The following is a 23,237-nucleotide window of genomic DNA, read 5'->3' as shown; positions in this document are numbered from 1 at the left end:
TGAGGTTCTACTTTCTAGAGGACCCAAGTTAAGGAATTATGTGTACTGTAATTTCTAGATAACCTCTAAAAGAATAAAAATAGAGTATACAATTTCCAAACTAGTTTAAGAAAACAAAGAATGGTGGGAAACAAGCAATCCAAAAAAAGGCAAGAGGGACTTCCCTGGTGGCGCAGTGGTTAAGAATCTGCCTGCCAATGCAGGGGACACAGGTTTGATCCCTGCCAGGAAGATTCCACATGCCACGGAGCAACTAAGCCCGTGCGCCACAACTACTAAGCCTGCACTCTACAGCCCGCGTGCCACAACTACTGAATTCCATGCGCCTAGAGCCCGTGCTCCACAACAAGAGAAGCCACCGCAATGAGAAGCCTGCGCACCGCAATGAAGATTAGCCCCCACTCACCGCAACTAGAGAAAGCCCACGCGCAACAACAAAGACCCAACGCAGCCCAAAATAAATAAAATAAATTTTAAAAAACAAAAAAAGGCAAGAAAGAAGAGAAAAATGAAGATGGAGTAGTTGAAACAAATAGCACAAAGTAAGATGATAGATTTAAACCAAAATGTATCAGTAGGCACATTAAATATAAATGGACTAAATGCTTCAGTTAAAAGAAAATGACTTTCAGGAAAATAAAAAAGAATATGAAGTGAAATGTATACATTCAAAAGTATTTAAAATAAATCTAATTTTCATAATGAATTTTAAGCTTTAAGGAGTTTTCTAATCAAACAGAACTCAGAAAGACCTACTATTCAGAAAGATTCCTAATGTTAAAAAGTTTCCTTCATTATTGTAGTATACTGTGGAGTTCCATGAGGGAAACTAAGGCCAGAACTAACAGTATTATTAGATCACCATTTTTATTTCTATAATCTTAAACAAACCAGGATTTTCTCAATAATTTTTTTAAAATTAATTAATTTATTTATTTTTGGCTTCGTTGGGTCTTCGTTGCTGTGCGCAGGCTTTCTCTAGTTACGGCGAGCGGGGGGCTACTCTTTGTTGCGGTGTGCGGGCTTCTCGTTGTGGTGGCTTCTCTTGTTGCAGAGCACAGGCCCTAGGCGTGCACGCTTCAGTAGTTGCAGCACGTGGCCTCAGCAGTTGTGGCTCGTGGGCTCTAGAGCGCAGGCTCAGTAGCTGTGGCTCATGGGCTTAGTTGCTCCGTGGCATGTGGGATCTTCCCGGACCAGGGCTCAAACCTGTGTCCCCTGCATTGGCAGGCAGATTCTTAACTACTGCACCACCAGGGAAGCCCTCTCTATAATTTTGAGACTGGAAACTCCTCCTTACATCTAACTAAAATATTCACCTTAACCTTATCAAGTATACAAATAAAACCCAAAATTGTAGAAAGAGATAAAGCATCCCCCAAAAAGGCACTCAATGTCCCTTTTATATACAGTAGTGTGAGTGTGTGTCTAATATATTTCTAAGTAACTTTTCAAGAGGTGCCTACTCATGGCCTTTCTTTTAATTCAAGTCGGGGGAGATAAAATATTCTGATTATGTTAAAGGCATCTCCTTCAAGCCACTGATACCTCTTGTGGACAGAGCAAAAGGAAGGAAGACAGCAGTTAATTTGGTTACCTAGAGCCGAAGTCTGTTTACTTGTAAAGAACCATTTGGGTCTAGGCGCAGAGAGTATGACTCTTGGGAGAAAGATCTGTACTTTGGTCAAATTATGTCTTAGTGTGTGTGTGCACACGTGCTGCTAAAAATACATATTCTTTCTAATAACCTATAAGGGAAAAGAATCTGAAAAAGAAAATATATATATATAAAAAACTGAAAATAATGCATATTCCTGGGCTTCCTCCAAGATTTATTGAATAGACTCTCCAGGGTGGGATTACATTGTCTTTACTGATAACATTCTTCACTAAGAATTGTTATTTATAAAATCATGAATATCATAGTGAAACTCAATTTAGAGTGACTAAAGTTCGTAGATTTAAAATAAACATACCTTTGCTATGGAAACCTGATTCACTCTCAGAAGGGTATACCCTAGAAAGAGTCCTGCCTATAACAGTACATCTTCATTGAACCTGAAACATGGACCTCATCATACATTCTCACCTACATTTTTCTGATGACCCAGGGTAGGAAAGTTGAGGGGGATTAAGTTAAACAGTCCCTGGGTATGAACCTGAGTGAGGCTAACAAGGATAGTTCATTAACCTGAACTATAAAAGGTAAGCCAGTCTCAGATAACAAACCACCAAAATGGCGGTATTAGATATACATCATTAAGTAAATACTTTACCAATCATTACCAATCATTAGAGGAAGCTTTAAAGTAATAGGTTTCTTAGATCAGACTTTCCTTTCGAACTGTTCTTCACTGGAGTTTCTTCTAAAGAATCATTTTATTTACAGTCGCAAATGTCTTTTTAACACATTCAATGTGTATTATATGCTGGAATCAAATAGCTGAAGGAGCTGGAATCTTATGAATACAGCCAGGACAACAATGGAGAGAGTCATGAACAAAAATATCACAGTCCACACAAAAAACATTTTGGCACACAGTGCAAACATAGACCTGCAGTGAAAAGAAGAAAACTAAATTTAAAAAGTAGTTTCCAAAAGTTAAGTACAGCATAGTTAGAAGACATTCAAGTTGCTTTGCTCTTTTATATCTCTATCACTTTTTCCCTACTCACCTACCAACTTTATTAGTTCCAATGTACTATATATTCTCAAATCGAAGGCAATTAATTTTTTCCAAAAAATTATTCCTTAGAAATGAGGGAGGGGGCTTCCCTGGTGGTGCAGTGGTTAAGAATCTGCCTGCCAATGCAGGGGACATGGGTTCAAGCCCTGGTCTGGGAAGACTGACCCCATGTGTCACGGAGCAACTAAGCCCGTGTGCCACAGCTACTGAGCCTGAGCTCTGGAGCCCACGAGACACAACTACTGAGCCCACGTGCCACAACTACTGAATCCCGCGTGCCTAGAGCCCGTGCTCTGCAACAAGAGAAGACACCGCAATGAGAAGCCCGTGCACCACAACGAAGAGTAGCTCCTGCTCACTGCAACTAGAGAAAGCCTGCGCACAGCAACAAAGACCCAATGCAGCCAAAAATAAATAAATAAAATAAATAAATTTATAAAAGGAAAAAAAAAGAAATGAGGGAATAACTTCGTTTTTGAGTCCTTAAAGTCCCTTGGGGACTTCCCTGGTGGCACAATGGTTAAGAATCCGCCTGCCAATGCAGGGGACAAGGGTTCGAGCCCTGGTCAGGGAAGATCCCACATGCCGCGGAGCAACTAAGCCCATGTGCCACAACCACTGAGCCTGCGCTCTAGAGCCCGCGAGCCACAACTACTGAGCCCGTGCACCACAACTACTGAAGCCCACATGCCTAGAGCCCATGCTCTGCAACAAGAGAAGGCAGTGCAATGAGAAGCCCTCGCACTGCAACAAAGAACAGCCCCCGCTCGCCACAACTAGAGAAAGCCCGCGTGCAGCAGCAAAGACCCAGTGCAGCCAAAAATAAATAAAAATAAGATAAATTTATAAAAAAAAAGATGGTGTCTTCTTAAAAACTTTCAAATGAGTCAAAAAGTGGTTCTAGTGAGGATGCAGCTACTGATGTCAAAGAGGCATGTAAAACTTAATAAAATTGTTTTTTTTATTTGGTTTTTTATATATATATTTGGGTTTTTTGGGGGTTTTTTTGGCCATGCCTCAAGGCTTGTGGGATCTCAGTTCCCCAACCAGGGATTGAACCTGGGCCACGGCAGTGAAAGCACCGAATCCTAACCACTAGACCACCAGGAAACTCCGATACAACTGTTTTATGAAATGTGAGAGTAGAATAAAACAAGCCATCCTTTCAACTAATATTTTATATAGTTTATAAAGTATAGTTTTAAATATGGACATATAACTAAATTAACAAAAAATTAAAACTAGACAGTGATCTATCTTATTTGCAACTTTATATAAGTTTATATGTTCAAATTGGCCCCATCAAAATTTTAAAAAATATTTTCTCAGTGGCACAATGGGGGGATAATCTTTGGTCTGTGGTCACCTTAAATGATAACTTCAAAATGAGTTATGAGTGCCTAAAGTATATCACGGAGAAAAAAACTTTTAGTATTTCCAAACTAATATTTCAGTATTTCAGTTTAGCTTGCAAACTGAAGACAAAGTACTAAAATATCTTTATAGCAAAATAAGAATGCAGAATTACAAAACAACTGTTTGTAACAGCTCCCATTTTATCTCTACCTACTGTTATACTTTGAGGAATAACCCGATATGAGTCTGGTCTTCAACAATCTATTGAAAACTTATAATACTATTTCCTCAATATTTATTGTACAATACTTAATATTTACAAAGCACATGAACTTACATGTTGGTCTTTCAGTTCCCCCTGACAGGCATAACAAAATCTGAAAAAGAAAGTTTAAGAATCATTTCATTAAGGACTCACTCATTAAAATAGCTCAGGAAAATTTCAACAAGAATTCTCTTATTACTAAGTACAGTTGACCCCTGAACAACACGCAGGCTAGGGGTACCAATGCCCAAGGTCAAAAATCTGAGTATAACTTTACAGTTGGCCCTCTGGCTCTCTGACCCTCCATATCAGCAGTTCCACATCCGAGGAGTCAACCAACTGTAGATCATGTACTGTAGTATGTATTTATGGAAAAAATCTACAAGTATGTGGATCCGTGTTGTTCAAGGGTCAACTGTAATTATCTTTACATATGATTTTTAGGAGAAAGAATTAAGAATACCAGTAATTTAAGAAAATTCCACAGTAAATCCCAAGGTCATCTGACAGCTTAAAATCTTCCTTAAACAGATTTTATTTTATTTTCGTCAAGGTTAAATATGAATATGATTTCTCAACTGGTATTCTGCAAGGGAATTAAGACCTACAGAAAATGATTTGCATGATTATTTTTCAACTTTCCCAAAGACAGCAGACAGCTGGTACAAGTCTAGATGGATAGAAGTTAATTTATCATAAAAATGGATGCCTAAGGGCTTAATTTTCAAGGAATGGTTTAAAGAATTAAAAGTTCTCAAAATTTATTACAAAACAGAGCAGTTCTGTCCCTACCCACCCCCACTTCATTTCCAGAGCAAATGCTCATAGTGCTACCTCTTGGTTTTTTTCATAGGCCTTTGGCTATGATCCTCCCACTATAGAAGATGAGATTTTAATTCTCTTTCAACTATCTTGAACCAATAGCATGGGTACACACAACTACATAGAAAGAATTGAGATTGACATTTGTTAAGTCATTTTGGATAGAACAATATTAAATGTTTAGTTTATTATGACTATATAGACATATTCAGCTGAGCCATGCCATACAAATTTTCCTCTCTGTAAAACACTTTTTCCTGGAGTTAATAACTGTATTGTTATAGATAAGCTTAAGTTTTCTAATTACCACTAACTCAGCCCCAACCGATCCCTGAGAAGTCTGAATATCCTCTTGTTATGTTCAGCTACATCAGGAATTCTATAGTTTCCATCCTCTGGTGACATCTCTCCTGGAGCATTCTGACTTTCTCCAAACAGGACTGACTGTTCTCCATATCTGACATACAAGTGTCATTCTAGGACGTCATCCTACAGCTTTCTTTAGCCACTTTTGAATTAGGTAAATATTCCTATTCTCTTTCATTCATTCTCTTTCTCAGTTCTTTTGAATCATCTCTTCCACAGTTTCCTAAGAAAGTCTCTTGAGACCTTACAAGTCTGAAAATATCTTTATTCTACCTACATTTTTTTTTTTGGCTGCGCTGCGCGGCACGTAGGAACTTAGTTCCCCGACCAGAGGTCGAACCCACACCCCCTGCATTGGAAGCACGGAGTCTTAACCACTGGACTGCCAGGGAAGTCCCTATTCTACCTACACTTAAATACCTTGGTTAGGTATATAATTCGGGTTGGTAATAATTCTCATTCCAAATTTTGAAGGAAACTGCTCCCTGTCAGCATCCAGTGTTGCTCACGAGAAGCCAAACAATTTTAATTCCAGGTCATGTGACCCAATTCTCCCTCTCCAGAAATGTTTAGGGTTAGTATTTTGCTGTGTATTCTGAAATTTCACAATGATACACTTTAGTGCAGGTGTGCCTTCAATATGTCAGGCACTTGACAGTCCCTTTCAATCTAGAAAGTTCTTTCCTTCGATAGTAGAAAATATCCTTGAATATTTCTTTCATACTCTTCATTTGATCTTTTCTTTATTTGTTATATTATTTTGATATTAGGCCTTCTGGATAAATCTTCCAGTTTTACACCATGGAAATCAGCAAATGCTACAAATCGGGGCTTTTTTTTATCTTTTTTGGAGAGCTGATTTACCAACATACCACCACTCTTACTACACATAGATGGGTTTAGGGAAATTAATAGATCTCTGGAGATCCAGATCTGTTTAATGAATCATTTCAGTCATAAACAAGGCATTCTACATCTCATTTTCTATATTAGCAGTAATCTTGACCAAGTGAATATGACTCTTTTTTAATGTAGTAACAATATATTCAAACATTACCACTTGTAACAGATACAAATTAATCAAAACTCATGTACCTTTCTCCATTATGTTCTTCCAGGGGAATATCTTGAAAAGCATCCAAAGGAAATAAGTGATGGTAAGACCGTGCCAAGTGGGGAGCAGACACCAGAGTAAGACCTAACACATAAAGCAGAAAGACATATTTAATAACCCAAACCTCATAAAGATGATGGCTGAAATGTCAAATGATATAACTTAGGCTAAATATTTTCAAGTTCTTTTTTTTTAGGATTACAGGCATTCATTTCTTGAGTTTACCTGTGGCCATAAAAGGAGACTCCAGGATGGAGTCTTAGTTCTGTCACTAAGTATGTGACCTCTCTTGGCATATTTCCTTACTTATAAATTAAATAAAATTCTACAATTCTGTTACTTTAACTTCTCATTCTCCTTATATATATATTTATTTTATGAAGAGCTGCAAAAACGTCTACTAGATCTACTGCACTGCCTATAAAGAACATAATTCTTTTCAGAAAGAGAATTAGGAAACTCTTTTAGAATGCCATGTTTATTTTTAAAAATGGAATACTAGGCACACAATGAAAAAAAGTAATCTATGTCTTTTTTCACAGATTAAATCCAGAAACATAGGCAGAGCTTAATATTTATATTTATTTTAATAGCAATATAGGTAAGAAGTTATTCAAGATTAATTTACTGGATAATGAACAGTTGGTTTCTTACCACAGATTTTACATTCAACAGGAAGCTCACAGTACTTTGCCCGACACTGTGGGCAGAAATAACCTCCTAATGTAAGTCCTGGCTCAGTGTTGCTATCCAGATGCCTGTGGGGGGAACATTACTTTTTAAAAAGTGATATATAAAGATGTGAGCAGTTAGAGCAAAAGCCACTTTGATTTTAAAACCTTCAAGTTGTTTCACTGCTCACTTACGCTGTTCATTTTTGTCTTTTTTTTCCTCTCTGCATTTTGTTTTGAATAGTTTCCATTAATGTCTTTGAATTCACTCATCTCCTCTTCTTCAGTAACTAATCTGCTGTTAATCCTAGTCCAGCTTATTTTTCATCTAAAACACTGTATTCTTCATCTCTAGAAATTTGACTGGGGTCTTTTTTCTATCTTCCATCTCTCCTATGATACTCATGTACTCCTCAACTTTCCTGAGCATATGGAGTATATTTATAATAATTATTTTAACACCAAACCTACTACTTCTATCAACTGTGTTATTTCTGGATATGTTTCCATTCTATGATTTTTCTCCTTGTTATGGGTCATACTTTCCTACTTCTTTGCATGACTGGTAATTTTTGATTGGTTGCCAGATATTGTGAATTTTGCTCTGTTTTGGGTGCTGGATTTTTGTTTGCATTGCCTTAAATACACTGTGGCTTTTTCTGGAATATACTTAAGTAACTGTGAAATAGTTTGATGCCAAGACTTGCTTTTAAGTTTGTTAGGCTGTCCAGAACAGCTGCTAGTCTAGAGTTAATTTGGTTTCATGACTGTGGACACTATTCAATGCCTGTGGTGTTAAGAGGCCTTTCCACACTGACTGGTGGGAACATGAACTACTCCCTGCCCCATGTGAGCTCTAGGGATTGTTCTGCTGCTCCTCTCCAGCTCTTCTTTCCCTGGCCTCCAGGAGTTTCCGGACAGGAATGTACATATCAACACTCAGCTAATGACTCAGTGGGGAGGCCTCTGAAGCTCTCCAGAGCTCTCTGTGCAGCTCTTTACTCTTGAGTACTCTGCCCTGCAAAATGGTAGTCGCTTCCACCCCACCCCCGCAAACTCTGAACTTTGTTTCTGAACGGAGCAAAACCTCCTGGCTCTGTGTGGGTCTTCCCTCCCTGCACAGCAGCCTGGAAATTCTCTCTAGGCAGTAAGCTGCAATCAGAGGGCCCACCTCATTTGTTTCCCGTCTTGCAGGGATCATTATCTGCACTGCCTGTTGTCCAATGTACGAAAACCACAGTTTTGTATATTTTGTTTGGTTTTCTGCAAGGAGACAGAAGTGTAAATCTAGTCCCTATTACACTTTTATAGCTAAAGACAGTAGTCTTATTTCTTATTTATGAGTTTTAAGAATTACTTTCTTAAATTTACTTTTGTTTTATAATTATGTAAAATGTAAGGCTCCAAAGTTAAAACAAGTTATATGCAGAAAAGTCTAGGATCTATCTCTTTGCCTTTCTCCACACATTGCGTTAGTAAACATTTTTTTAGTTTTTACTTTTTGGTTTCATTCCTATTTTTATTATTAATATAAACAAGAATGTGTCTACTCAAACCTCCACCCTCTTCTTAGATGATTGGTAGCACGCTATACACTTTTCTCTACCTTACTGTTTTACTTAGTAATATTACAGGAGTATATATAGTTTTCCCTCCTTTTTACAGCTACATAGAAAGTAATCTTCTACAAAAGCCATTACATTTCAAGTCCATCTTTTAAATTTATAACTTACAGGAAGGACTTAACAATGTAAAAACATTATCACGGACAGTTTCAAGGTTTTTACTTACGCCATACTGAAAGAGGGTTTTGCATCTTGATCAGACAGAGAAGCAATGGTATGCTGAGGAAATCCTTCACAGAAGAAAATGTATTACTTTTTTTTCCCCAAGGAAACAGAAAAATTCTAGTAATAGAAACCTAAAAATGTTCCTACCAGAAAGCCCACTAAGTTGTGCAAAAGTTCTCTTTCCTGCCTTTTAGATATGTTTATTATAGCACGGTCAAACTGACAGTAATTCCCAGTTTGAAAAAGAATTAATAGTGGAGGAAATGGGGGAAAGATCTGTCCATACATATGGCCTCAGATTCTAAAGTTCATATCCATATTTTCTAATTTAACAACACTTAACACACACTGCTTTTTAAAAAGAAAATGTGTGTAATTTTTAAATACTTTTCTGATATAACAGAGGAGTCTATAATATAGTCTACTTTCATTTTATATAAGAACATACTTCTAGTTAAAAATTTTGGAATGTCCAAACCCATGTAGTTTATTTTCCATATATATTTTTAAATTCTGAAAACAAGTCTAAGAAAAGCAGAAACCATAAAAAAAGAGTAATTTCATTCTATATAAAAATTTTAAACCTATCTACATTTCAAAACAAATAAATAAAAGTAAAGGAAAGTGACCAATTGAAAAAACATTTGCATCAGGTGACTGAAAATGGGTTGATATTCCTAAATGGTTCTAATAAATCAATTTGGAGAATTATTATAAGTTTAAAAATAACTTTAAGATAGGCTAAGGAAATGTATCAGTAAATCGAAAAGATTAGCCAACATAATATCTAAAATGTACTGAGTATTTATATCAAGCATTACTCTAAATACTTGGTCTGTATTAACTCAATCCTTGCAACACACAATGAAATAGATACTAATATCACGTGAGATGAGGAAACAGGAAAGAGAGGTTGAACAGTACTATAAATGGCCAAAAACAAGGCAGAAAAGCATTCCATCTCACTGACAGTTTAAAAATGCACATTAAACAAGGAGTCTCTTTTTGTATTGAAAGTTGGGCTTTTTCAATTACAAATTACAAAAAAGTTGGGCTTTTTCAATTTCAATTTACAAATAAACGTTTACTATAAAATAATAATTGTATTACACAGCTTTGATAAAACAGTACAGATTTTATAGCTTTTTTGATTTCTTAATACAAGAATTTCTCTATAAACACAGTGTCTTTATACCTTTCTAACCTTAACAATTAAAAAAAAAAAACCAGTAGTGTTCCTTGAGTGATAGGACTACAAGTGAGTTTAATTTTCTTTTTACTTCTCTGTATTTCCCAAAATTGCTTCAACAGCATAATTTTCTCTAATTATAAAACATTTAAGTTAAATACAAGAAATTCTTAAACGTTAAAATAACTTGTGCAAATGAGATAGAAAGTCTAGCTTGAGTCAAAATATATTTTTTAAAATGTCTATTTTAAAATAACACAAAATAGGGAATTCCCTGGCAGTCCAGTGGTTAGGACTTGGCACTTTCACTGCAGTGGCCCGGGTTCGATCCCGGGTTGGGGAACTATTTAAGATCCTGCAAGTGGTGCGGCCGAAAAGAAAATTAAAAATAAAAATTAATTAATTAATTACTTAAATAACACAAAATAAATACTTACCCATACGAATAAGTGAGCATTCAGAGCTTGAGCTGGCAGGCGGAGGACTAACATGATGTGTCAGCAATTCTTTGTAATGGCTTTCATCTAAAATAACATGGTATGTGCCTAACAAGATGAGAAGTAAAAGAGAAGAAACAACAGCTTTCCAGACATAAGAATGAACTGTAATTTCTATATAATTCTGTAAAAGTTTTACCATCTGAAAATGTTCATTTTCAAAGTAAATACTTAAGTTAAATTATCATTTTTCAAAAACTTTATTTAAATAACATCTCTTAATTGACTTCTCTAGGAATAACTGTAATTATAATTTAATTAAAGCCAAGTTACAACTTCTTCACTAAGTTTTAATATAGTAAAATTTCCAGCTTTTCAAGAGTTCTAATGCTTCCTCTGAACACTGACATAACTACTGAAAATTCCTTGCATTCTGAGATGATAGCTTATAGAATCGGTGATATATTTAATGTAACTACCCATATTTTGGACTTCAGAACATGAACTGATTTAAGTTTAGCAGCTTAAAAAACATATAAAAACATCCTAATTAATAAACTGTTACTTTACATAGTAATTATGAGTAAATATTGAAGATTCTAGATATATACCACCAGTTTCACGAGCAAGCACAGTGCAAACCCGAACCTCTGCAGACAATCCAATAACAGACACTCTAATTTTAGCTGCCTTTAGGGTCTTCGTAAAATCCAAGAAAATGGAGAGTTTTGAGGGAAGAAAAAAAAATTGAATAATTAATGTGTTTGAAAAATAGAATGTTCTGAAAACTAGTAATAAATTCACTATAGAATTCTCTTTAGAGTTGTAACTTTGATTTTGATTATGAAGAAATTATTGGTTCTACCTTGATTAGATCATAGATATTAGATGGATCACAGGTTGTGAGACTGCTAAAGATGATTAGGACTTCTCTACTTGTATGTCCGGGCATGTGTCTAAAGAAAGATAAAAACCACTCCAATTAGGTATAACAAATTACACTAATAAAAAACTTAACTCAGACACAATAGTACACATGGTTTACACACTTAGACTACAGAATAACCCCATTTGTTTCAACATTACAAAGGAATGAATTGTGAGTATACTCTAAAAACCTTAATGCCAATTTTTCTAAAATTAGCTACACACTTAAAAAAAATTCATTGATTCACTTATTCATTCAATAAATATTTCTTGAATACTCTTTTAAGTTCTGGGGATAAAGGGATAAACGAGACCAACAAGGTTCCTGACATCATGAAGCTTACATTCTGATAGATTTGTTTCATACAAAGTCTAAAGTGTACATTGGAAAGTATGACAATACTATAGGAATCAACTTTAAGGTGCATATGTGTGGCTTGAAAATAGTAACATACTTCTTTTTTAAAGACTATAATTTAACCTCATGTTGATTCAGTCATAATATTCATAAACAGTAATGTTTGTGTACCATTTAATTAAATGACGGTTTATGGGATTTTAAGATGTGATGAACTGTTCTCCTCTATACCAAATAGATATTTCTATGCTTTTTGGAGCAATTTTATCAATTATTTGTAGCTTTCCCGCTTATATTTTCATTGTTAGGCTCAGCTTTCACTTGTGGATGCTGCTATTGTGCCTACCTTCACCATGTGTGTAACCTCCTTCTCATCTACTTCAAAACTAAAAAAATATCATATAAAGGTATAAAAATCTGAGTCAGGACAGACTATCCAGGGATAAAATATATAAGCTTTAAATATACTGAATACTTTCTTTGGGGCTTTAACTATATTCCACATAGTTAAACTTGCTAGAAAAGTGCTATTAATTTATAGATGTATTACAAAGTAAGTTAATAAAAAACAACATACAACAAACTCAGTTATTATATCACATTAAATTCCACATACAATCAATTTTCAATAAAATATTTTTTATCATATTTCTTTTGTACTAATATTACTACAGCTTTAATTATATTTCTCTAAAACCATTAAGGATATACCTCAGCAACTAAAATGTAAAATAAAAATTACTTACCAACACCATACTAAACATTATAAATGACATTACATATTTCTCTCAATAATGATTTCATTATAGCTGGGTTTATGGAGACACATATTAACATATCATTTCAACTTAACTCATTCAAAAAACTTTGAAATAAATTATAAACAATAAGTGTAAAATACTAACTTTAGAGTCTGCATAGCCATGCTTAAGGAGTTATAAAGAGATGGCTCTCCATGGCAAGTCATATCTACAGCTTTCTTCAAAGATATTATGTGTTTCCTTGGGTTTCCTAAAATAGAAATGGAATAATCTACTTTTAATAAAAATCTATATATACATTATAGAAATTTACCTTTCTCCCAAATTTATATATCTATGATGTTAAACAACAGAATCCCTTTGATTTACATTTTTAGCAAGTTGCATTTTTTTTGAATTTTTGAATTTTATTTATTTTTTATATAGCAGGTTCTTATCAGCAAGTTGCACTTTCATCAGAAATGTTTTGTTATATAAAGTCTCACTCATACTGAAAAAACAGAATACAAATAATCTCTTTGTCTATTAGCACACATTTTAATAATATTAACCTAGACTGTGTAAATTTTTACTCTTAATATTTCCTATTTCATCATTTTTAATACTAATATATGTTCACATTTTAACAGCTCTGAAATCACGATGTGTCTTACAATCACTGGCAGCCAGGCAGCGTTTGTGACACAGCTGTCACTGCCTGCTCATGTGCGAACCTATGAATGCTGTTGATGTGTTGCTGCTTCAACTGTATCACGTGCATTGTTTGTGCTGTTCATGTTGAGTTTAACTGTAATTTAAAGTGTTTTTAGAAAGGCTAATACAGACGGTTATATTTTTCTGTAGAAAGGCATGGAACAGAACAGTGAGGTGTAAATTTGTTATTGGTGAAGCAAAAACTCATTGATAGAAGAATGCCTGCAATTCCATTTTTTTCTTCAGGGGTAAAAAACAAGCACTTTATAAGACCCAAAAAAGAGGATTTCCACAAAGAGACAAAACTGTGTTACGTTGTTATTGAAATAACATCTGAAAAGACTGTCTGTCTCATGCTAAGCAATACAAATGAATGGAAGAGAAACCGCCAAATTCTTTAGAATAGTTGACAGGCATGTCAAACCACCAAGAAGCTGGTATGAACAATTCACGTATCATTTGACATTGTATCAAAGGTTAATTGCTAGAGTGTTTCCTTCTTGATGGCTCATAAAATAAAGGTATCTTACAAATGGCAGAATCTGAGATTCAGTAAAATATGGTATTCTTCAGACATTTCCTCCTATTTCAACATTGTCTTCATATTAATTAACAACAATGAAACATCGAGTTTATCATATAGCAAACTACCTTCATACCACTGAACATTTACTTCCAATTTGTCACTATTATAGTGGGTTGGCCAGAGTTCATTCAGGTTTTTCTGTAACATCGTCGGAAAAACCCGAACGAACTTCTTGGCCAATCCAATACATACCATTGCAGACAGTATATTTGTGGAGTGAGGCTTTTTCTTCTTTTATAACATTTCCTAAGTATACTCCAAGGAATATTTTTTTTTAATACCTTTTTTTTTTTTCCCTCTTGGCCGTGCTGCACGGCTTGCGGGATCTTAGTTCCCCGACCAGGGATTGAACCCGTGCCCTCAGCAATGAAAGTGTGGAGTCCTAACCACAGGACCACCAGGGAAGTCCTCCAAGGAACATTTTTATGGCTCTTTTCCAGAAAATGTTAAACAAATTAACCAGACTATCAGCATTATAAGTACCAGTTTCTCCATGGTTCAGCAAGCCATATATTGCTTTTGAAACTTCATTTTGGTCATTTAAAATATGTAAAATGTTGTTGAGCAGGATTTTTTTTTTTTTTAACACTAGTTTGGCTAAACTTTCTTTTTTAATCGTTATTTAATTCCTCTTTTTATTCTGGCATGAACTGTCTATCTTCTTTGCCCATACATCTAGTTGGAGCTTCTTGGTGTTCTTATTTATTTGAATAAGTTTTAAAATATTAACCATTTGCCATAGTTAATATACAGTGGACCCTTGAACAATAAGTGTATGAGCTATGTGGGTCTACTTATATGCAGATTTTTTTTCACTAAGTATGTACTAGAGTACTACATGATATGCAGTTGGTTGAACTCACGGATGTGGAACCATGGAAACAGAGTACCGACTGTAAAGTTATATGCAGATTTTCAACTGTGCAGAGGGTCAGCATTCCTAATCCTCAAGTTGTTCAAGGGTCAGCTATATACTGCAAGTATTTATTCTTGGAATCATAAAATTTTAGAAATGAAAAGTACCTAAGTCTAATTCCTTCATTTCATAACTGAGAAACAAATCTAATAAGTTAAGTGATTTGCCCAAAGACATATGCCTACCCAGTGGCAGGACCAGCACTCAAAATCTTCTGGCTCTCTATCCACTTTTCTTTCTACCATACCATACAAAACAACTTTTTATCTCCTACTGTGTTATGAGTACAGAAAAAAAGCATACTTACATTATTGTCAGTGTGGTTTATAGCAGTGATTCTGTTCAGAGGAAGAGAGGGTACTTTCAAGAGGCCTATAAGAATCACCAGAGGATTTTTCATCTCTGTGCACCCATAGAATATTACTATTAACTTGGGGGAGGGGGCACGCAAGAGGGTCGGCCCTACATCCTTTTCTTAGGGGAACCATCCTTCCTTCACTGTGTAAGAATCCAGTTTAGACTATGTGGTTCAAATGGAACTTACCCTGCTTCTACCCTACTCCAGACACAGACATGTAAGCCAGGCCTACCAACAAAATACTTCATTCCCTTGGCCACTTCGACGGCTCATGGATGGGCAGATCATAATAAGGGTCAATAAGAGTCCTCTTTGGAACCTGTGCTGAGGCTACGGACTAGGAGGGTCATGTAGACTTGGGCTATTAATAGACATCTTTTCACCTCTCAGAAAACCTATCAGATAATGAAGCCAGACAGAAACAACTATATGTGAAGTCAGCCCACCTTTCAACATGAGCCGGTAATTTCCCCTTTGCCCTTAAGCTAGTTTGTGATTTTTTGGATTACTTCCAACTGAGTTTCCTGGATGACCCCAGGCTAACATACACTTCACTACTTACTGCCATAATGAAAAATTACTAATGATGGAAGTGTGTCAATTTTATGTGTATTGGTGAGGATGAAAGGTTGAGAACCACATTTAAGGGATAGTGTATTTTACAGAAAATAAAATAGAATTAGTGATGTAAGTTTGCAATAGCACATATACCAAAGCAAATAAAATCTGCCATTATTATCACTTAAGAGAATAAAATTCAGTTAGGCATGTCATGCAAGCAGAAAATCTAATCATTAACAACTACAATTCAATTTTTATACTCTTTGTTCTTTAAATTAGAGGTTTACCTTTAAAAAATTAATTTTAAGATTAAGTGGATCTTCTGAATGGTTAAAATAATTTTATCTTAATGCTTTCAGGGTAAGAATAAACATTTACATTCATTATAATACTATTCACGACTGCGCAGAACTCAATTTAAAAAAAAAACAAATGAAAAAACAGAACTCAATTTAAAACAGGTCATTTTAGGGACTTCCCTGGCAGTCCAGTGGTTAAGACTCCGCGCTTCCATTGCAGGGGACATGGGTTTGATCCCTGGCTGGGGAACTAAGATCCCTCATGCCGTGTGTGGGCGGCAAAACAAAACAAAACAAAAAAACAGGTCATTTTAGAGACCAAGAGTTTAATAGAGGGTTTTTTAAGTGTTTTACCTAAAAAGCCTGCAGAAAGGCTTCATTTTACTTATTAGGCAACCTTACAAACAGAGTTACAAGGTTGGGTAAATAAAGCCAAGTCCTTGAGTGTTATAAAGGTAATTTTATGCATACCTGAGAGTTCAGTCAGTTTTTCAGCTCTTTTACTCTTTGTTACAATTATTCCAATCTCAAAATAAAAAAAAAAAAGATTATTAATTTAACAAATTATTTCTTCTTGGTAAGAATGTACGTAACTAAAATAAATGACTAATTACAAAAGGAATAAGTAACATGAGAAACTTCTGATATAAACTGAGCTATGTGTTCACTGTACATTAACTTCTAGAGTTATCTTGCTTTTCATTGCTAAGTGTCCCAGAAACTTGTACACGATCTGAATCACTTAATCACCAATAGAATATATGTACAATGTTTTAAAAAAATAAATTACATTTGGCAATAATATCAGGATGCTAATTCTGAATTATATCACTTATCCACATACCTGACTAATAGGATTTTGATCAAAATATTCCTCTACGAAGTATTCCAACAACTGTTTAAAGAAAACAAAAAGGAAATACTAGATAAGGGCAAAACAACAACCACAGAAAACAGGTTTTGTGCAATCTTTTTTTTTTTAATTATTTGTTTTTGGCTGCGTTGGGTCTTCATTGCTGCATGTGGGCTTTCTCTAGTTGCGGCGAGCAGGGGCTATTCTTCGTTGCGGTGCACAGGCTTCTCATTGCGGTGGCTTCTCTTGTTGCAGAGCACAGGCTCTAGGCATGTGGGCTTCAGTAGTTATAGCACGCGGGCTTCAGTAGTTGTGGCTCGCAGGCTCTAGAGCGTGGCTTCAGTAGTTGTGGCGCACAGGTTTCGTTGCTCCACAGCATGTGGGATCTTCCTGGACCAGGGACTGAACCCGTGTCCCCTGCGTTGGCAGGCAGATTCTTAACCACTGCACCACCAGGGAAGTCCCTGTGAAATCTACTTATCAAGCATTGTTTCTAATGATTTTTAAGTTTATAGATTTTCAAAAAATGCTCAGAAGTAAAAATATTAAATAAATAAAAATAATAAATTTTGAAATATTAAATAAATAAAAATTAAAATATTAAATAAACCTGAATTTGAAATGGTAAGTGATGAGATAGGTTTGAGCTAGGCCTTAAAAGATGGAACCATTTGGACATATGAGACAGAAACAATCTAAACAAGGAAAAGATCCAATAAAGACAAACAGGAGAATAAGCAAAATTGAGGATGGGTTTTAATAAATTAGGAATAATCTGAATGTGTTTACAAGCTGAGGAGATTGATTCAAGTAAGTCAAAGGAGAATGAAGATTCAATAAAGAAAAGGGATAACTGACAAAGCAAGATCCTAATATGGAGTGGAATTAAGGGCATAAATAATTAGCTATTTTGGTATACCATTTCCGTAAATGATCCGGTAGCACTTCTACTTAGCTATAGTTTGTATTAGCTCAAAAAAAAAAAAAAAAGATTGCTTCCTTTAAAACCGTTTCTTTTATAGAATTCAGCATCCTTCCTCACATGTAGTACAAATTAGAATAATTTTAGTATACCTTTAAAGTACATGTCAGTCTATTTGGCTTTAAATCCTGGTCTTCCATTGTTCTTGATCCATCTACTACCACATAAAGATGGCGCATCTACCAAAAAAAAAAAACCCAAAAACAAAACACACAAATAAGAACAATTTTCAAATACATTTTTGATCAAGAAGTAAAAATGTCATTTAGTATTCACATATTCTACACATATATTTTTAATATATTCCTTTAAAAAGTTTGTTTTACTGTTGTTTATTCTATTAAGCCAGAATGTTTCTCTAACTCAAACTAGTCCTGTACCAGAAAAGGAAAAAAGAATAACATACCATTCCAAGTCGAACTTGTCCATGGTGCTCAAATACCCTGTTAAAATCATGCAAACATTTTAATGGAATACCATCTACTACCTGAAAAATCATTACAACTTTTCAACTAACCTGCATTTTTTTAGTGAAATAAATTATTAACTTATGGATGCATATAATTATGGGCATTTTGGACAGTCCCTGAAGATCAATTTCCCTACTGAGGCACTAGGTTGCAGGCTCCTTCCCCCTATTTAGAAGGCTACAAGTCAGTTTCCCTGAAACACAGCTCAAATGAAGTACCAAGGAGTGGCCGTAAGTGGACAGAAACGCTTAAAGGAATATATTTTACCTTTTGTAACACACACAAAGTTTACCTACCTTTTTCTCTTTGCTTTGAAGAGAATGTCTTCTATTGTAGCTTTAAGTGATCCTGATTCATCTTCTTTAAGAATCTCCCTGTAAGCAATAATTACTTGTTTGAAAAGATAAGCTAAAATTTTATTAACCCAAGAGAAATGAAAACATACGTCCACACAAAGATTGGCACCTGAATGTTCACAGCTGCATTATTCATAACAGCCAAAAATTATAAACAATCTAAATGTCCATCAAATGGTGAAAGGATGAATAAAAACATGGCATAAACATATTAACAGAATACTATTCAGCAATAAAAAGGAATGAACTACTGATACATGCAACAACATGGATGAACTTGAAAACAGTATGTTCAGTTAAAGAAGTCAGACACAACTGACCACATATTATATGATTACATTTACATGAAATGTCCAGAAAGGGCAAATCTAGAGAAACAGAAAGCACACAGTAGTTGCCTAGGACTGGAGGTGGGAATGGAATTAATTGTAAATGGACATGAGGGATATTACTGGGGTGGTAAAAATGTTCTAAAACTGATTTATGTTGATGATTGCACAATCCAGTAAATTTTCTAAAAATCATTGAATTATACATAAGAAACAGGTGAATGTTAACATGTGTAAAATATACTTCAATAAAGTTGTAAAAACAAAACCAAAAAAACAAAACCCAAAACAACGTCTAAAAGGGAAGGGAAAGTAATAATGCCCTACTTACCATGTTCTTTCATAGCCTCCTTCCCATCGCTTAGTTCTTTCAGGCTCTTCATCCATTTTTTTCTTACTGTATTGTATTATTCAATATTCTGTAAAAAAAAAATCATTAGATTGTGAATTGATTAAAGATGTTTGTCACCAAATGCATACAATTAAACTTGAAAAGTAAAGAGAGGGAAGTAAACATACAAAGTAAAAAAAAAAAACTCAGAATGCAAAATCATCTTATTCTTTGCAATTTATTCAATAATTGTAGCTGAATGAAAAATACTTTCAAATCCTCATGGAACTCTTTTCCCATCCCCAAGAACGAATATGAATAATTATGCACAAATTTGGCACCACCAGAAATAAGCATCTCTTTACAATTTAAAAAAAAACAAAAATGTATTAAAGATGTGTCATAGGACAGAACCATAGAATTATGGGAAGTGGGTACAGGTATACATGAAACATGAGCCACAGCTGCTGCTTATTATAGGTGAGTGATGAATACATGGTGATTCACTGTACTATCTTTCCCCCTTTGTGTTTGTGTGAATTTTCTCATAATCAAGTTTTTAAATGAAACTTACTATTATTCATAGATGATAAATGCTTATGGCTCACAATTTTTTAAAAAATACAATATTAAACCTACACTATAACCCCAACTATTAAAAGAAAAAGGAAATATTTAGTAATTCAATAAATAGGACAAATGGTTTTGATGGGATATTACAATTAAGGATGATTGGTTTTTTACTTCTTTATTCTTTTCTGTATTTTCATATTTTCAATATGAACATGTATTTCTTTAATAATCAGGGATACCCCATCTTGATTTTGAGCTCAATTAATTTATTTTAAATTTTATTTATTTAATAATTTCATTATTATTTAAATAATTTTAGTAAGCATTTGGAAAGGAACTTTATACGTTAGCTCAGGCTGTCTCAAGAGGGAGGTTATATGGAAACTCTGTACTTTTTTCTTTTTTTGCAACTTTTCTGTAAATCTAAAATTATTTCAACGTTAAAAATTTGAAACATTTGCATTTTGTTTTTTCTGGATTTCACATGTTATTTTAGAAAAAAGATCATAGGATCTGAAAAAAAATAATAATAATAATCAGGGAAAAATTTGGTGTTGGGAGGACTCTATTAACCATAACCAAGTAATAAACACCCCCGTCACATCCACACCTCCAACCTCCCCAATGGAATCTCCCTCCCCATTCTACATTCTCACTTTCAACTTCCTTCTACCATAAATGAAAGATCAAAGGAATCCCAAGTGCCAAGACATTAAGGACAAAACAAATCCCATCATTGGCAGGGGCAAAGATTAATTTTTGTGATGAGGACAATAACCAAGACCTCAACCTCATTTATTTCATTTTCCCTATAGAAAAATATACTTAAAAATCTAAATATATATAGATTTTTATAAATGGACTTCTGGAATTAAAACCTATTGACAAGTTGAAGACTGCTTTTATGGCATCACCGCTTTCTCTGGCACCTGCTACAATCAGATATTATTTGCTAAAGTTCTGTGTGTCTCAGTGAATTAACAAGCCACTCCCTGGCACTGGAAGAGATTCATTTGTTTCAGGAGATCAGGTGATCCACTTTAGTGTCCTGAAATAACAAGAAGTGCCTTAATTCTGACATCAGTGCTATTTCAACACACCATGTTGGTGCCTTGTAGGTTTAATGATGAGTGTAGTAACACAGCATACAGTGACTAAATTGGACATTTTGATCTTCCATGGAGGTGTTTTTGTATTTATCATGAATGTCAAAAATCAAAAGCTTAAATTCTTAAAGACGTGGCTACTGCCATCCATCACATCAATATTTAAACTGTATTTTATTTTATTACTTTTAATTCTCTGAAAGTTCAGAAACAAAGTGAGAACTGTATGAGCAGAAAATGCAAGCAGGACCACCTCACTCACTGCATACTGCATTAAGGACTGCATTAAGGACTTCTTAATTCGAACTGTCTGCAATGGGAAATTGCAGGGATACGACAGAGGTATTAAGATCCCCACAACTGCAGATGTTCAAAGGGAAGTTGGATGTTTACAATGCATGCAGTTTAATAGAGAAGGGATTTATGCAGCCTGGAGGAAAATATACTTGGTAAACTCTTAGGTCAAATCTCCAACTGCCTATGACTGCCCAATATTCCATCTTCTTACAAATATCGCTGGGAATCCAACCCCAGGAAAGCCACTTCCCCCTGGGGAAGCCTGGTGGTATGATTCCTTCACATGAGCTCAGAGAGCTACCTGTAAACAAATGAGATCTGCACCACACATCGCAATTTATGAAGCTTTCCCTCACACCTAACCCTGCCAAGCGCTGTGCGACAGGCAAGGGTGATAATTGTCCTGCTTTTCAGGTGTGGAACTCAAGGCTCTGAGGCTGGTAACTCTATTGAGGCCACACAGCTGGAGGCTGGTGACGAGCTAGAACCCAGACCCACAAGTCCCCAAACTCGTGCCCTGCCTTAGGGCAGGAGAGCCACTCTCCAGACTGCTGCCCCAGATGCTTCTATGCAGCTCCCTAGACGGAAGTTGCCCTCCGCCCCCTCCCACACATCCTCATTCCCTACGAGGCGGTTCTGGGCCATGCAATCCCCGCTTCCAGCCGCGAAGGCCCCTCCCGCTGCCACACTTCCCAGGCCTCGAATCCCCGCCTCGGCTCCGGGCAAACCGCTACCACGGCCTCACCTGTCCTGCTGAGGGCCGCTCTGCCGGAAGCTCTGCTCAATTTGCTCTGACGGCGCCGCCGAAGTCCTTCCGCCGCGCGCGGTGGCGACGCGCAAACGTTCCGGCTGCTGGGAGCGGTGGTGGCCGGAGCGTGGCGCTCGCAGGCCGGAGCAACCGTGTTGCTGACTGCGGGGAGGGACGTCCTGCTTCCTTCCAGCTCTTCGCAAAGAGGCGGGAAGAGTGGTGGCCATTCGCTCTTGGAAAGTTGGAGGCCCGGTAGCCGTCCATCCGGGATCTGAGACTTGATTTTATTCTTTACAAAAGGTTGGCATGAAGGACTCTGACCACATCAGCAGACTCAGCTGAGCCAGCTTGCCGTGCAGCGGTTTTCCTGGACTGCTCTGCTGCTCCTGCTAAATGACACAAATATTTATTGAGCACCTATTTTGGGCCTGGTACAGTTCTAAGCACTGAGGAAATAGAAATGAAAAACTGACAAAAATCCTTGCCCTCATGACAATTATGAAGAAAAACATACTGTATCAAATGGTGATTGTGCCATAGAGAAAAATTAAGCATGGAAGGGGGAAAGTGTTGCGGTTTAAAATAGGTGGTCAGGGGACTTCCCTGGTGGTCCGGTGGTTAAGACTTCCACTGCAGGGTTCACAGGTTCGATCCCTGGTGGGGGAAATAAGATCCCGCATGCCAAGAAGACAGTCGAACCATGATCAGAATGAGGGAGGGAGTTAACCGTGCTGATACTTAGGGAAAGATTTCTCCAGGGAAAGGGAGCTGCAAGTACAAAGGCCCCTGGGGTGGAAGCACATTGGTGTGTTTGAGGGACGGCATGGGCAAGCAGGGGATGAGTGGTGGCAACTGAGTCATAAGTGCGGGTCTCGAAGCACTGTCAGATGGCAGTGCAGCTAGTGAAAAATGGCTGGATTCTCAATCTTGTCAATAGACTGGATGTTTGTTATGAAAAAAGAATCAATGACTCCAAAGGTTGTTGCTGAGCAGCTGAAAGGCTGGAGTTGCAATTACTGAGAGGGTGGGGGGTTGGTAA

At 36.1% G+C, this 23,237-nt stretch overlaps 1 protein-coding gene across 1 annotated transcript; it reads right to left on the bottom strand.

Annotated features, from left to right (window-relative positions):
- Window positions 1-876: 876 nt before the first annotated feature.
- On the bottom strand, window positions 877-22,258 carry GTF2H2 (general transcription factor IIH subunit 2). Its single transcript, XM_068535465.1, has 16 exons — window positions 22,196-22,258; window positions 19,475-19,562; window positions 18,755-18,832; window positions 18,395-18,431; window positions 18,081-18,167; window positions 16,998-17,048; window positions 16,625-16,679; window positions 12,885-12,990; window positions 11,560-11,650; window positions 11,306-11,393; window positions 10,695-10,802; window positions 9,070-9,133; window positions 7,262-7,365; window positions 6,589-6,691; window positions 4,378-4,417; window positions 877-2,552 (listed from the first exon to the last, which is right to left on the bottom strand). The coding sequence occupies exons 2-16, from the start codon at window positions 19,528-19,530 to the stop codon at window positions 2,433-2,435; spliced, it is 1,188 nt and encodes a 395-aa protein (XP_068391566.1). The 5' UTR covers window positions 19,531-19,562; window positions 22,196-22,258; the 3' UTR covers window positions 877-2,432.
- Between the last annotated feature and the right edge of the window lie 979 nt (window positions 22,259-23,237).

The sequence above is a fragment of the Eschrichtius robustus genome, chromosome 2 (assembly GCF_028021215.1).
Source record: "Eschrichtius robustus isolate mEscRob2 chromosome 2, mEscRob2.pri, whole genome shotgun sequence".
In the NCBI taxonomy this organism is placed as follows: domain Eukaryota; kingdom Metazoa; phylum Chordata; class Mammalia; order Artiodactyla; family Eschrichtiidae; genus Eschrichtius; species Eschrichtius robustus.
This window is presented reverse-complemented; position numbering and strand designations above follow the sequence as displayed.

Bases quoted from the DNA above. Each gene is read 5' to 3' on its own strand.
- GTF2H2 (XM_068535465.1), bottom strand. From the start codon at position 19,530: ATGGATGAAGAGCCTGAAAGAACTAAGCGATGGGAAGGAGGCTATGAA. The intron at 12,991-16,624 runs GTATGCATAAAA...TTTCTATTTTAG, and splicing joins AAAACTGACTGAACTCTCAG to GAAACCCAAGGAAACACATA. The intron at 6,692-7,261 runs GTAAGAAACCAA...TTTATGTGTTAG, and splicing joins TGTTGAATGTAAAATCTGTG to GTCTTACTCTGGTGTCTGCT.